The 16,417-nt window shown below is 40.1% G+C and overlaps 1 protein-coding gene, 1 long non-coding RNA gene and 1 other non-coding gene across 4 annotated transcripts; all 3 read left to right on the top strand.

Moving 5' to 3' along the window:
• Positions 1-1,352: 1,352 nt before the first annotated feature.
• On the top strand, positions 1,353-10,140 carry LOC108922155 (claudin-7-like). Its single transcript, XM_018732104.1, has 6 exons — positions 1,353-1,512; positions 1,931-2,239; positions 8,170-8,334; positions 8,580-8,661; positions 8,777-8,890; positions 9,106-10,140. The coding sequence occupies exons 2-6, from the start codon at positions 2,020-2,022 to the stop codon at positions 9,191-9,193; spliced, it is 669 nt and encodes a 222-aa protein (XP_018587620.1). The 5' UTR covers positions 1,353-1,512; positions 1,931-2,019; the 3' UTR covers positions 9,194-10,140.
• Positions 10,141-11,472: 1,332 nt separating this feature from the next.
• Positions 11,473-15,199, top strand: LOC108922157 (uncharacterized). Of its 2 annotated transcripts, none has more exons than XR_001965111.1 (5): positions 11,473-11,697; positions 12,805-12,946; positions 13,035-13,174; positions 14,308-14,361; positions 14,822-15,199. It is a non-coding gene; the product is annotated as an uncharacterized LOC108922157 (long non-coding RNA). The 2 variants fall into 2 exon arrangements; XR_001965112.1 differs by having other exon boundaries at positions 12,805-12,894.
• LOC114911720 (small Cajal body-specific RNA 6) lies at positions 14,393-14,675 on the top strand. Its single transcript, XR_003797980.1, has one exon.
• Positions 15,200-16,417: the final 1,218 nt, after the last annotated feature.

Genomic DNA, 16,417 nt, shown 5'->3' on the forward strand with positions numbered 1-16,417 from the left:
AAATATAACCATACTGCATGTGTCCCTTATTTATTTATTGTGTGTCACCAGTTCTCAAAATTACATACCCTTGTTACTTTAACGTTTAAGTGGTAATCCCTTGTCCTGTAAAATATATATCATGTGCACGCAGTATAATGTTCTACAACCCAGAATTGTGGAGTTGAAGTCAAGTGGTTATGGCTGAAGTCTTCAGAGCAAAATATAAATTAAAAACTTCTTTAAACTATATGCCTGTCTTAACCATGAAAATGAAGTCCTTTGCATTTCATATTAAAGGATTACTTAGCCAACTGAAATGCTCCACGATCCAACTGAACCAAACAATGCCAGTTTTGATGAGAAAGGGCTATGTGGACCAAGTTGGTAAACAAATGGGGAAACTCACAAAATGAGTCACTCTGGAGTGATCCACTAAATATTTACCTTTCAGCCTTGTGCTGCCTTAGCTTTTATCCGAATTCATCTTTTTGCAATTTATGCTATATTCATTCTGTCTCCACTTTGATGTGATGCAGTTCTGTTTTCTTACTAAATAAAAAATAAGTTTTTAAAATTATTAGTGCCCTGAAGATTAATTAATCAAAGTGATTGACATATTTACTCATTGACACAACCCTATATTGGATGTGGTGGTGCAGTGGGCTTGGCCAGGTCCTGCTCTCTGGTGGGTCTATGGTTCGAGTCCTCCTTGGGGTGCCTTGTGGTTGATTGCATCCCTTCCTGGGTATGTCCCCTCCCCCTCCAGCCTTGCGCCTGTGTTGCCTGGTTAGGCTCTGGCTCACTGTGACCCCACTTGGGACAAGCGGCTTGAGCCAGCGTGTATGTGTGTGTCTGTGCACAACCCCATTTTGTGCAATTCAGGTTGAATACATGGATATATTACCAGTGGTACTTCTTCAAAATATGAGGACATTTCAAATTACACACCTGTTTTTAACCATTGCATTCTGCTGATGGAATAATTTCTGGACAAAACTTTGGTAAAAACCATATTGTGAACTAATTACGGTTCTTGACAGAAGCTTCACTGAATACAATGTAGTCCTCCTCTTTTGTGTCCCATTACCTGTGTTTCTGTGCTTATGGGCCATGCAAAATTGACCACTGTCCACAGGACCTAGTGGTTGCCAATCACACCTCCATTTTCAGTATATATTCCTTTTATTACTCATTTATTCAGGTTATGGTGTTCAAGGTAAAGACAGTCCAGTAGTGGTTGTGCAAATGTTACTTGATATGAATCATCTATCACTGCTCAACTCACTGAGCATGTGCAGTAATACACAGTTTGTATTCTCATCGGGGTTACTTTCTTTGACCATAAGGCTATTGACCCTCAGCCGTATATTAGCTTAAGAGGAGTGCAGCCTCAGAAAATACTGGAACTTTCCAAACTGCACTGCCTTGCTTTTTCCGCTGCTGCCTGATCTGCTGCTAACAGTTTGCTGCTGAATCCAAACTATTCAATTTTACCTCTACGTAGACATAGAAAAACCTGTGGACGCTAGGGTAAGTTATAAACTTGACTTCTCTCTTTTGAAATGATTGTCAATGGTTTCTGTGGGCTGATTTTCTATGCTGGTGTCTCAAAATGCTATGAGGGTGCAGTGGCGCAGTGGCGCAGTGGGTTGGCCCACGGTCCTGCTCTCGGGTGGGTCTGGGGTTCGAGTCCTGCTTGGGGTGCCTTGTGATGGACTGGTGTCCCGTCTTGGGTGTGCCCCCTCCCCTTCCGGCCTTACGCCCTGTGTTACCGGGTAGGCTCTGGTTCCCTGCGACCCTGTATGGGACAAGTGGTTCTGAGAGAGTGTGTGTGTGTGTGTTGAAATGTTCTCACAAAGCAGGTTTGTGTATTGTGGCTCAAAAGAACACAGGACTTATTTCATAAATTAATAAGTGCTGTGACTTTCTGTGTCTCTCTGTTTTTCAGCCCTCTGTCTTCCTCGGCAGAAAAAAGCATTCACCCTTCTGTGGACATTTCAGGGTTTTCCTGAGGCCCGAAGTCTTTGAAAGTGAGCAATGGCTGTTTTAGTGCTACAGGTCGTGGGCATACTCATGTGCCTAGTGGGCTGGGTTTTGGAGATAAGTTCAACAAGCTCAAATGTCTGGAAGGTGAGGAGTCATGCGGATACGGTGACAACAAACAGCTGGCAATTCCAGGGCTTGTGGATGGACTGTGCTGCCTCTGCATTAGGAGCAGTTCAGTGTAACAGGTACAAAACTGTCCTTGGGCTACCAGGTGAGTTCATTAAGGCAGCACAAAAACCACACACACACACACACACACACACACACACACACACACACACACACACACACACACACACACACACACACACACAGAGAATACAGGCAGTCTCCGGATTACGAACGAGTTCCGTTACTAAGTCTGTCCTTAAGTTGAATTTGTACATAAGTCAGAACAGTTAGGTCCGGTTTGTATCTAACATCAGTTAGTCAAAAGTTTGTCTTATTATATAGTATATCGTGTAGCTTTCTATACATAAATAACATCAAAGAAATACTTCCGGATACACTAAAACATCTTTAATATAACAATACAATAATAATGTAATAATACACACACACACACACACACACACACACATTTTCTGAACCGCTTATCCCATATGGGGTTGCGGGGACCCGGAACCTACCCGGCAACTCAGGGCGTAAGGCCGGAGGGGGAGGGGACACACCCAGGACAGGACGCCAGTCTGCCGGAAGGCACCCCAAGCAGGACTCGAACCCCAGACCCACCAGAGAGCAGGACTCAGTCTAACCCACTGCACCACCGCGTCCCCCACAAATAATACAATGTAATGATGTAATGATAATAAAAACAATAATAATTAATCTAATTATGTACAGTAATAGAGATATACACACACATTGTCTGAAACTGCTCGTCCCGAGTGGGATCCCAGCGAACTGGAGCTTAACCCGACAACACAGGGCGTAAGGCTGGAGGGGGAAGGGACACACCCAGGATGGGATACCCAGCCGTCACAAGGCACCCCAAGCGGGATTCCAACCTCAGACCCACTAGAGAGTGGGACCCGGCCAAACCCGCTGCACCACCGCACCCCCCTATAATAGAGATACAGAATAAGATAATAATAAATGTTACTACAGTATTTATAATAGACGGAGAGCGATAGCAAGACATTGGGACAGAGCTTTTAACATGCTCCATTATTTTTGCTTTGTCTTTTAAAACTGTCCCCATCGTTGACCGACTGTAACCTAATGTTTTTTCTTATCGCTTTTTTATTCCCACTTTAGTTTCAACTGTGATCGTTTTCCTTTTACATTTACACTTATTCATTTTGCAGTTGCTTTTCTCCAAGGCGACGTACATCTCATAGAAATGTACTCATATTTACACTTTGCTGTCATGGTTACGAGGGTAAAAACAAAAAAAAATTAAAGCTAAAAACAGTAACACACGAGACACTGTTAACAGCAACGTGGTCCGACTGAAAAGAAGGAAGTCTTTGGCCTACCTCGGGCTCACATGCCCATGAGCCCACGAACCGCTGTAGATGTGTAATGTTTTGATGCTTGTTGCAAAGTAGCGCCTGTTTGTTGTTACAAATCATTGTATGTAACTCTAATTTTTACTTTACAGGGGTGGTTCATAACTACGGGTTGTACGTAAGTCAGACGTTCGTAACCCGGGAACTGCCTGTATCGAAATAAATGAACCATCAACTTTTAAAGTAATTCCCACACATATGTAGTATCTGGGTAATGTGATATTTAGGTCTCTTACATGTGACATCTAGGGAATTGTCTCTGTTTCTCTGTGGCTCTGAGCCCTGTAACAGGCAGAATCTGAATCACACAGTCACTACTGCCCCAATTTCAGAGCAGCTGGGTAATTCTAGCTATAGAAGCTTTTATCCTTGTCTTCAGTGTAAGAAAAAACATCCTCCTGTGAGTCATTAACTCACAAATTGTAATTTTTAAGAGTTTGAGCTCAACTACATCTACTACTTGTTTCACTCTTCTAGAGAATTCTTACTAAACTTCCAGTCTTTTAGTATTAAGGTAAACATATGTACTAGTCTCGCTGTTTTTGCATGAGCATGAACCATATTACATTTGCACTGCATGTGAATTTTCATACTTAGACACTTGCTGTGCATAATGTTGTCATTTTGCCTATGAACTTCAGTGCCCTTACTCCCTTCCTTTTAGGACTATATCATATTTGTATTATGATTAGTTAGTATTCAGCTGAGACTTTTGTCCAAGATCACTTTGCTAGACAATGCTAGATAGAAACCAGTAAACTCTCTGCAATCATTCATCCCTCTGTAAAGTAGACCTAAGAAATACTCACTGACACACAATGAGTCCCCATTTCACCTGAAACATGTCTTTGGACTGATGGAGGAAAACTAAGCCCCTGGCGAAAACCTGCATGAACGCTGGGGAAACATGCAAACTCGACACAGAATGAAAAAGACTCCAACTCAGGTCCAGACTCACATCCCAGGAGCTGTGAGGCTCCCCCTGTGCCATCATGCTTCCCAGAGAAATCAATTACTTGTATTATTTTTAATTACCCCACAAATACAACATGTGCACTAATCCAAAATACATTACATAACCACATATTATTCTCACAGGATCCTACAGCACATTCGAAATAACGTACATGACCCCACTAATCCTGCTCTGTCCCCATTCTACCCCACATTGCTGCATTTAAGGCAACTTCTTTACAATCAATCCACAATTCTCTTCTCTAAAGTAGCAAGTATTAAAATGTAATATGAAAAAATCTGATTTAATTTCACAAATGTTTCTCTGGAGAGTAAGGATAGAGGAACAGAGCTCAAGCATGCAAAGTCTGCCAGTGAGCAAAAATGGAAAACGTCATTTGCTGGAAATTGTTTGAAATTCTGATGTGATTCCGAGTGCCTGTGGATCGTCCCACTTCGTCCTCCTCGCACAAAGCTTGTGAGAAAATACTCAGCAGAGCCTATAGCAGAGGCCTACACGCATGTTTTCAGTATGAGATTCACCGGCAAAAGAGATCTGCCACTAAAAACACATGTTAATTGAGATGCTTGCTTTGCATTACATAGGCTCTGCAGGGTTTGCACAAGAGCTGTCAAGGTGCTCTAGTATTTGGATGTATGTACATCTTAAAAAGCTGAAGTCAAAGAATGGTTTCAGATGCAACACATTTTCTCTAACTAAGAAGAGCTACAAATTCTCCTCTCCACTCTGAGATTTCAGTTAAGTGCCATTTCAGATTTATCCTGTACAGTAATTTCACTCTCAACAACCACTGAGCAGACAGAGACAAAGACGCATGAATGTCACTACCAGCTCAAGTTGACCCATCATTCAATGAAAGGCTCATTTAGCCATAGGCCGTCCTCAAACAGACCTGTTCTGATGATATTGTAACTCCCCTTGTAGTTGCCATTCAATAGTTGGATTCATAGATGGATTGATGACCAGGAAGCTTTAAGTTTAGTTCTTAACTTTTTCTTTCTCAGTTAACCATTTAATGGAAAAGCAAAAGCTGCCATCAATACATAAATGTTGTGTGTTGGCATACTTCATTACATAGTTTGGAAGTGTATTGTTATGAAGAATTTTTCCCACGACTCTTGGTGGAAGTGACATGTTTTGAGCTTTTCTTTGTGTTAACTATGGTAATAGCTGCAGTTTTTTTATCTTTCCTCACTGCCACTTTCCTCAGAGTGGTGTCATCTGAAAGACTGGTGAAGATAGTTCACAGTTGCTATGGTGCAGAGTGGGTGCCAGGAGGCCAGGCTACTAAAAATAATTGTGCAATGGAATTCATCCTCAGTTAAAAGACTCTCCTTGATAGGCAAAAATTGCAAGGATGGTTCATATTCATCTCGTGTGTAAGACATCCGATGGACCCGTTCTGTTTAAACCTGAGGTTGAAAGTCATAACAGAGACAAACAAGGAACACTACAAGCAGCACCTGCAAAATATATCAGAGTAGTTTTTGGGTCAGTTGTGATTTTGGGGAATGATGCAATTAGTGTATGATGTGTCTCTTTTGTACAGCTTGTTTTGTGCTGCTGTCTCACTGGTCAGCACTTAATATCAAGTGTCTCCATTTGTCTGAATCACCATCATGTCTAGCGAAGATATGAAAACCTGTGATACTCATAGGCAGATGATAGAAATCTCTTTCACGTTGGTAGGAATCACATGAGACAGCCGGTAGAGATCATTCATTGTTTTATGGAAGGTTCAAACACCCAAAAAGCAGCATAATAGAGCTTTAAAAAGCTTAAGCACTCAATTGAAATGAGTGCGTGATTGTCATCTTCAAGGAGTTTTGAGTGAATATACACTGGTATTTTTTTGTTATAAAAAGCTGCTTCTTTCTGAAATAAGTTAAAACCTGCATCGATGGGCAACTTTACAGTATTAACATTTAGGATGATCACTGACAGTAGCATAATTCTTTCTGAAGTAAGGCCAGTTCGTAGAACCGCTGAGAATAATGATCAGCTTTTAAGTTTCAGGTTTACAACAGTCTGTGAATTTTAGTCATTTGAAAATCTGAAAAGACAGGACCTAAAAGCTACCACCACCAAGTTTAATTTTTCTGCACAGCAGGAAGAACTACACCTTCAATGGATCTGCACCTGGCTGTATCTCTTTTGCTTAATCTTACTATAGTTGAAAGGTTATGCAGTCCTAAGAAACCCTTTGTAACACGAACTCTCATAACTCAAAGATTTAATTAGCATTAGTTTTAATGGTAAAAGTTATGTGTTCCTGAGGTCCCAAAAATGACACCCTTTTATGATAAAATATCACCAAATCCCATTAAAATTGACACGATTACTTCAGCAGTTAACATTAGTTATCATAACACCAGCATAACGTGGCAGTTTCCTTTCATTAAGTACTCTAATATAACAGTGTAAATACAATATAACAGTGCATGCGTTATTATTAGTAGTCATAGCACTGTAAGGCAACATACTTGCACCTGTTCAACACTTTCTGAATTACTACATGCTATATGCTTAAAAACGGCGTACAGTTGTTGTATTCATTCAGCCGACACTTTTCCCTGTAGCAACTTAAGATGCTAAGGTACTTACAATTATTTACTCACTTACACAGCTGGGTATCTTTACTGTGGTAATTTAGGGTGGGTACCTTGCACAAGGATATTACAGCCAGCAGTAGAAATCAAAGCTGCAACCTTTGGGTCCAATAGCAATAGCACTAACCACTGTGCTACCAGCTGTCCCATACATATGATGTTGATTGTTCATGTATTAATTTAACCTTGTTTATGCATGAATTCAACCTTTTACAAAAAACCCAAAACAGAACAGAGAAAGAGAAAATAAATGTATGAAAACATTGCAAGTGAATTCATAGTCACTGAACACACTGTCATGGTGTCTCACAGCATCTGGGCTGTAGGATTCCATGTGGGTTCGATCCCCACTTGGTCTCTGGAAAGTTTGCATTTTCGCACAGTGTTTGTCCCCCCCAAAGACATGTGTTTCAGGTGAACCAGTGACTAAATTGTAGATATTATGTGTGTGCATGTTTCTGTGTGTCTTACATTGCTGTACGGTATAGACACGAGGGGGGGCGGAGTGGATTGGACCGGGTCCTGCTCTCCAGTAGGTCTGGGATTCAAGTCCTGCTTGGGGTGCCTCACAACATACTGGCGTCCCGTCCTGGGTGTGTCCCCTCCCTCTCCAGCCTTACACCCTGTGTTACCGGGTTAGGCTCCGGCTCCCCGCGACCCCGTCTGGGACAAGCAGTTCAGACAGTGTGTGTGTGTGTGTGTGTGTGTGTAGACACGAGGGAGTTCGGTGTATCTAACACCGTAAGTTACCTTGGATAAAGGTGTAATGTAAACACGAGTTAATACTCTCTGTAATTTCCTTTGGACAGTTGCAATCTGCTAAATAAATTAATATAAAAGTTATTTCACTGCTCAGCTATGAAGAGGCACATGAAATCCAAACTCTGTGCTAGTAAATGCAAAGAAATGCCAAAGCAGGGGCAATGATGGTCCTTGTGAAGTCCAGTTCTTGTAACATGAATAGGCATGTGTCTGTAGGGTAGTATGAGTCCATGTGTACATGTGATCCTGTGCCTCAATCTGATTAACATATCTATGTGTACAGTTTATGTACAGGCAAGTCGCGCTCTCATGATCATCTCTCTGATTCTGGGCATGTTTGGGGTCATTGTGTCACTACTGGGAATGAAGTGTGTTAAAGTTGGCAACACCTCTGACCAAGTCAAGGCCAAAATCGCCATAATCGGTGGTATCCTCTTCCTTCTGTCAGGTGAGTTTCCACAACCAGGATGCTCAGCAGGACCCATGTAGCTGATGACAAAGACAGTGCGAATGTACTTTTTGTCCATTTCATTATGTTACTGTTAGTAAAAAATTATGTTTATTCAGTGCAATTTTGCTTATTTTTGTACAGCACCATTCCCAAGATGTTGCCTGAGAGCACATTAAAAATAAAACATCAGAAAATCATAATTCTTTAAAGGGAACAAACAACAAATGTTTCCTTTCCTGTAGGGATCTCTTCCCTCACAGCAGTGTCGTGGTATGCTGCTCGCGTTGTGCGGGAATTCTACGACCCCTTCAATGGACATCTCAAGCAAGTTCAATTTTCCTAATCAAATTCTGTGTGAGAGACAGAGACAAAGAGAGGTACACTCATAAACAAACACACTGTCACATATTTAACTGTGCTCTCTATGATCCCCCCACAGGTTCGAATTTGGGCCTGGCCTGTACATAGGCTGGGCAGGAGCTTGTTTGGCTATTCTGGGTGGAGCGTTCCTTTGCTGTTCCTGCAGGGGAAACTTGGAGGAACCACCTAAGGGGTAAAGAATCCTTTTTCTGCATTGCAGTACATTGTTTATTAGCGTGATCTGTATTTCCAAGTTACTTCACACACTTCATCAAATAAACAGTTAAAAACTTTGATAGAGAAAATAACATGAAAAACAAACACAGCATATAAAAGAAATGAAGAATTAATAAATAATGAGAAATGTTCTCTGTCTGTTTCTTACATACTGTGTTATTTTTTGTCTAGGTATCCATATAACTACTCTATGACAAGCCAAAATATCTACAGATCACCGGACATCTCAGAGCAACAGAGCTCAAAAGCCTATGTTTAAACTATGTTTTTTTATGATATATTTTTTATAATTGCGACAGCAGCAGCACTAGGTCACAGTGACATAGAGAATATGATAAGAGACTAACACTAGAACTGCAAGCATAAATCATGGAAACTGAATAACTATGTTTCTCAGAGGTTATCAGCTACCATTTTCCGAAAGAGCAGTCCGAAGAAGTAGGAACCCATGAGTTGTCCTTCAGAATAAAATTCATCACCAACATCCTCCATGTACAGTATAAGAGAAAAGAGTACTTCAAAGTTAAGAACAAATCAAAAAATTGGACAAGACTTCAAGATTTCAATGAAATTATGAATAGACAGAATTTTCAATTAGTATATTTTAGAGTATTAAAAAACCTCCAACCTATAAACATATCAACATCACAAGTGTTAATTTTAACTAGAAACTCAATTTTTCCTTAAAATACCCAAGTACATTCTCTCCAGTCAGAAAACTACAAAATGTGACCTAATGAGGAAGAAAATAGAGTACACAAAATAACAATAAAAAGATGATTGATTGATTAATAGGGCTTCCAAGGGGCTTCAGCACCAGCATACAGTTACAGTACAGCTTCTTTCAGGCATATTTAGGTCACTACCTACATGTATATTGGTAACATCCCAGTATCATCTGTATCTACTGCTGCGCAATTTGTTAATTGACTACTTAAATGGTTGATTAGTTGGTTGATTGATTAATTGAAAAACCATGGTTAACATTAGTGCACAGATCAGTGACTATTTTTGGTGTGACTACTTGCCCAATTTGTACCTTTTGTTTTTCCTTTGTTTTTTCAAGTGAATAGTACTTATTGAAATATCTTTTATATATAGTTGTGTAAATAGTAGCACGAGTATAACTGCATACAAACAGCAGTACTTCCTTTTAAAGTGTTCTGATGCCCAGGAAGTTATTCTCCAATAAATGTCTCTGATGTGCCTCAGCTGTTCTTTTCATTGTGAATCCTTTCTTACTGGCAATACCTACAAAGACAGGATTTCCCACTCAGCTCCTTGCCCTCCGGTTAATGTATAAGTTGGGGATCTCTCTCAGTCCCTCTCGCTCCTGTTAATGTAAAAGCACAGGCTTTATTGCTGCCATCAGTGCACACGGATCGCCTACCTTCAGCAAAAAAAGTGAAAGTATTTGAAGGTTAATCCCAGCTATCAAGTTGTTTTTTTTTTTTATTATCTGAACTAATGCTATAATCCACTACATTGAGTAGTGGATGCCTGCATGTCCTTCTGATATAAAACTGCAGATGTGGTTGGGAGGTGTTGAGATCTTATGCTGGTCTGATGTAGGCCTTTCAAAAGACCAACTATCCACCACCACCAGTCTACTGTTGACACCAGACACGATAGGTCCATGGAAACATTCTTTTTACACTAAGTTCTGAGTTTTCCGAAAACACTTGTGCAACACTTTCTTTCATATTAGTATAAAGATCACGTAGTAAAACAGGGCTACATAGCCAGCTGGACTTGGACCCATCTGTTATCTCCTGTCCTCAACTATTTTCAGTTCCAGGTGCTTGTTGCTATTACTCATCACTTCTTGGTGCTTCTTAGTACTTTTTCCTCTTTGGCGCATTGAAAGCACTCTAAAGCAGTTGGTGTTACATGAAAAATGACCCCAAACTGAACTTATTGTCATAATCCAAAGACTTTCACTTTTTGTTACGTTCTAATATTTGTACAGATTTTTTTTTTTTTTTATGCATCAGAATGGATCACAAGCCCACCCAAAGGTGTCTGGCTCCACACACTGTCAAATTCGACAGGAATAGGTTCTCCATTCATCATTTCCTGTAATTAAAATCTTTGTTCAATAAATAAATTAATCCTAAAACTGCCATGCCAATAATAAAATTTAAAATGAAATTTAAAAAAAAAAAAAATCAGTAAAAGGAATTAATTATATAAAAACCGCATGGCAGAATCTTTAAAACACACAAAAAAAAAATACCCCAAGGCTTAAAACCACACATAATAAATTATTAAAAGGATTAATATTGTACGGATATAGTCATTATTTGCGCCCTTAGCTAAAACAGTGAAATGTTGTTCCAATTTCGTAAAGCAGTTACTCCTAACTGTGCTCTGTGCTCAGCTCTTCCTTACATCGGTTACGCTTAGAAAAGAAGCTGTACGACCTGGTCTCGTGCATAAGAACCAGTTCCGGCCTTGCCGTATGATTTCGCGCCTTTTTGCCTCTTGATTTGGCGAGGTGTTGTGACGTATATTCTACGCGCCGTGGAAATATAAAATTAAAGGTTTCCGTCCGCTTGTTCTTTTCGTCCAGATGGCTGTACTTGCAATAATGTTACGGAAATGTTTAATTATATTATCGATTCAAGTAGCTCAGTCTCCCTGAAACTGCGACTTGGTGTATTAAATTAGGTAGTACGTTATTTGTTTCGTGAAGAAATGGCGCGTTCGGAGAAGAGTAATTTGGATGTGTTCGTTCGTCACAACGGTCAACAACTCGCCTTCGTGAGTTCGTCCCGAATTTCAAATTTGCGTTTTGATTTTCTCTCCGCTTTTGCGGGCAGTTCAGCCAGAAGGAGCTCTCTTGGGAAGGCCCACATCATCATGTAGACTAAGTACTAAATTATTCTCCTGGAGAAGGCAGTGTGGCTTGTGGAAGAAATGGACACTCGGAATTTCTTTATAATCTTTCCTTTTGTTTGTAGCTACTACTAACTACTACTAGTCTAATCAAATCAAGACAGTACCCGTGATTCAGCTTACTAGCTAATGCATATGTAAAGAAAAATCTTTGCTTGGCTGAAATGAATCAGACAAATTTTAATATGATTTTTAGCTCACTGAGAATGTCAGTTGTAACAGAGAAATTAATTTTAAATATCACCACGCGGCTAAGTCTCACACACATCACTACCGCCGCACCGGCTGCCTGCGATTTTATTTGTTACACCTGAGGAACAGACTCGCTTTTGTTTTGAGTTTAATTATTGAACAGAGAGAAAATTCAAAAAAGTGAAAGCTTAACTTATCTTTAAGCACAGCAACTGACTGAAGTGGACTGCATTTCACAAATTTTTTTATGAGCAGCACAAACAAAAAAGTGCGATATTCTCAACCAGTTAAAGTGCAAACAAAACTTTAGCATGACATGAGTACTACTTTTTCCAAGACTTTTCAAAGGGCTTGAAAGCAGTCCTGTTCTGCATGAGGCAAGTGATTGACACATCCATAATGCGATTTGTTTCCCTAATCTTTTAACACTTTTATGTGAACTGTGTGAAGTTTATGTATGCAATAAATATAAGTAATAAATACTTTTAAATGTCTCTGGGTGTGAAAAGTTAAAATACCGGACAAACCTGTGGCTGTGTTCCGTATTACACAGGACAGTTGGCAACCCTACTTGTTAACTTCAGTTTTTTTTTTGAACTGCACTGACTGTTTAAGGACTGCAGGTCCCTGTGACTGTGAGTGAAGTGATGTGCGGTGGAGCTTTCATTCTTGTATAACGGCTGCTCTTCTAGGGAAGTTGTGCTCTTATCCATTGAATGTGCACATTGGTTTCTGATGAGATGCTTAAACTGAAATCCTGGCCCTTCTTATCCTGTTAAGATGTTTCTACAGGAGACCATGTTGGTGGATGGGACTTGAACTGGACCATTGATCTAGGCTTCTCACCTGACCTGGGGTGTGATGTTGCAGGTATGCTGTGTGAGTGGAAACTTGAACACATCAGCTCACAGTATGGGACTAGGTATGCACTGTCTCACTGTTACAGCTACAATGTAAGCCACCCCAGTTACTTTGTCAGCTCTGACCATACTGTGTCTCATTGGTTGCAGGGGCTCATGAGAGGTGGATGACCCATTTGCTGTGTGAAATGAAGACATTTGGACATGCTGGTGTCACCTGATCCTGGACATTGAGGCCTGCACCTTTGTTGGTGACACAAAGAAACAGCATGGCCTGTAGAGGTTAACAGGTAACAAGTTCTGTGAGGTGAATTGTTTAATTTACATTTGTTAGCAGATCCCCCCCCCCCCGCAGTGTGATGTACAACTGTTAGCAGAAAAGTGAATCCAACAACAGAGGACTTGGATGCCAGCATGCAGTTAAAGTTCAGCTTGTTAGCATGTTTGGGTCACTACAGCCACCCCTCCACATTTGCAAGAGTAAGGGTTGGAAGACTCTCTCACAAATGTGAAAATTCACCATAATACTTATGAGGTGTGATTAATCTCAACCCATAAGTCTACTAGCCTGACTGCTACGTCTAGTAGAATTTTTGAACACAGTACTGTACATGTTGCATATCAAATAGCTTATTTCCTGTCTGTTTTTTGTGTTTTTTTATTATATAAAATAAAACTTTTCAGTGCTGTCAGTTACTGCAAGAAATGCAAGATTCCATGGTCACAAAGATGGCTAACTTGCGAGTGAGGCTGGTTGCTGAGACAGATGTGTGGCGTACCCAAGCAAAGAGGTGTAGATCCCACAGTTCCTTTTTTGCCAAAAATAACTTAGTGCAAGTGCATACTATACTTCTAACATATTAAACACTATTTATATATGATTTCATGTGATGGAAATAATTTTCAGTATTTACGTACATTTAGCTTGTATTTCTGCAATCTTTTGGCAGGTGCCAAAATATTCCCATGTAACTTCATGACTAATTTGTGAATAATCAAAACGGTGAATGTCAAATTTGCAAATCTGGAGGGGCAACTGTACCTATATTGGTAACATCTCATTGTCATCAGTCTACTGTAGTAACAGTTTGCAGTTCCTTCTGGCTAAAGTTAACCCTATTCAAATGAAGTGCATTAATAATTTCACTTTCACCTCTGCTGCTTCATGCCTTTAAGTCATTTGAGTTCTCTACTGCTAAAATGGACTTGTAGAATTTTGAAATCTCTGGAGGGAAACAGTGTAGGAATAGAGCATAATTTTATACAGGTGGTCTTGAGGTTGGTCTCACTTGTTTGATGTAATGCCCATGTTTAAAACCTAGGTTCAAATAGTTTTTGCATTGACTATTTCATGGTTACTTTGGGTTTTTTTTTTTTTTTTTTTTTTTTTTTTTTTTTTTCCTCCCCCCCTCCCTCTTTTCAGAGAACTGAAGGTTGACCTAGGCTTGTCAGGAGCCATGATGTTGCTTCATTGCAGGTACTACTTGTTACATCTGTCCACTTCTGGAGGTCAATGATGAGATGTAAAAGGTCTGATGCCAGTGACCCCAGTTACCCTTTAAGCTCCCAGTAATTCCTTCTGTGTTCCCAGCATACTCTAGTTGTGTGGTGCTGGTTGCAGGGGTTCCTGACAAATGGGACAATGTCATCTTTGTGTCTCCCCAAGAAAATGGGGCATAGTGATGGTGAATGTTCAACATACCCCCCCCCCCCCCCCCCCCCCTCCCAAAAGGAGCATGGGGTTCTGGAGTTATTGACTGGCACGTGATCTCAAGTTTTCAAGCTGAGACCTTCAGAGGTGCATTTTCAACCATTATTGTATAGTTAATACAATCCAGTAGTGGATTGTGTGCTCACATAACCAAATTTTTAGGGAATTTAAATTTGTCTTTGTTCTTTGAGTAGGCAACTTGTCTAACCATTATTTTCTATTCCAGGTTTTCTCTTGCTGTTTCTGAAATAATCAGTCTGGAGAAGAATAACAAGATGGCATTTCTAATTACTCCTCATGTAGAATATTGTTAAATGCCCCCATAGTTCAACTGAATGTGAATATATTTTCCTGAAGGTGGCAGTTGAGCAAAATCTCCTGTAATTCAAAATCATAAGGTTGTTGGTCATTGCCTGTCTTAACTTTAAAAGTTGTTTCTGCTGTTGTAAGTGATCTTGACTGTTCTGTCAAATTTCCAGCTGTATGTAAATGAGTCTAAATTTCAATGGCTTTTCCAACTGTTACAGGAATGTAAAGACCTTGAAATGGAAGGGCTGTTCACTACATGGTCACAATTGTATCAACCAGTGATGCCTTTTGAAAATAAGAAATAAAGAATTCTTAAAAGAATTGTCTGGTTACTGTCAATATTCAGATATAACACCCCCAACACTGGAGCAAGTGCTTTAACCAATTTTCATGAACTACACTACCACTGGTAGTGTAGTGGTTAGAGCGGCTACCTTTGGCCTCAAAGGTTACCGGTTTTAATCACACCTCCAGCTGTAGTACCCTTGAGCAAGGCACATGCCCAAAATTGCTGCAGTGAAACTGTCCAGAGTATAAAGGGGTAAATTAGTTGGCTTAATGCTGAAAGTTGTTTGGAAGGAAAGCATCAGCTAAATAAGTTTACATGAAGTCTTTCATAAATGAACTTAAGGCATCCCTTTGCAGTTATCCTTAACATGATCCTTATGAGTACTGCCTAATTGCACCGTTACTATACTGCATCTCACCAGTGTTACTGCTTTAGGAGTTACAAATTGCTTGGCTTATTCTGAATGTAGTTTGATACATTCCTGCATATTACAAATCAGTAGCTATTTACTGCAGTGATATAAGTGGCGGTGGTGTGCAGGGCTTGTTTCGATACACGCAGGCGCGTAAATAATTTCAAACTCACGACTTGCATCGGCCTTCCTTCTCGCTCTCTTGGAGGTGGTATAAACACACTTGTAGTACTAGCTCTTCCTGCCCCGGTATAGAACGGGGCTTGTTCTGAGTGTTGCCAAGCCTTTGTGTAGGGTTTCAGACTTTTGACTACGGTATATGAAGTACTGCTCAGTTGTGTTGTCAACTATAATGAATAAATTCCAATCTTAGTAACCTGTATCACCTATAGGGCCACATTTACTAAAATTTGCCTTAAACTTAAGTTTGGAAGGAGGTTTCCAATTTTCCAAGGAACCTGTCATGAGTTCTGGGGCAAATGTGTTTGGAAGAAACTAATAGATTGTCACTCCTCTTTAAATTTCATATAAGATATGCAGTGCATTTTCTCAGACACCTTGTGCCTTTTAACATTTAAATGGTTGCACGATGCTTATGAGTACTGCTTAATGGCAAAATGTGGTTTTTACATTTATTCATTTAGCAGACTCTTTCTCCCAAAGCGACATGCATCTCAGAGTTCAGTATTCTACTGCAAATTTAGGAGCATACATTATGGTTTCCACCCTTAAATGCGTGATCTGCCAGACTTCACGGATAAGAAAAGGTAGACTCACTCCATGCTGGCTTGGTAGAGGTAAAGTGCCAGTAT

This window comes from Scleropages formosus, chromosome 10 (assembly GCF_900964775.1).
Source record: "Scleropages formosus chromosome 10, fSclFor1.1, whole genome shotgun sequence".
Taxonomy (NCBI): domain Eukaryota; kingdom Metazoa; phylum Chordata; class Actinopteri; order Osteoglossiformes; family Osteoglossidae; genus Scleropages; species Scleropages formosus.

Bases quoted from the DNA above. Each gene is read 5' to 3' on its own strand.
- LOC108922155 (XM_018732104.1), top strand. From the start codon at position 2,020: ATGGCTGTTTTAGTGCTACAGGTCGTGGGCATACTCATGTGCCTAGTG. The intron at 2,240-8,169 runs GTGAGTTCATTA...CTATGTGTACAG, and splicing joins AACTGTCCTTGGGCTACCAG to TTTATGTACAGGCAAGTCGC. The intron at 8,662-8,776 runs GCAAGTTCAATT...ATCCCCCCACAG, and splicing joins CCCTTCAATGGACATCTCAA to GTTCGAATTTGGGCCTGGCC.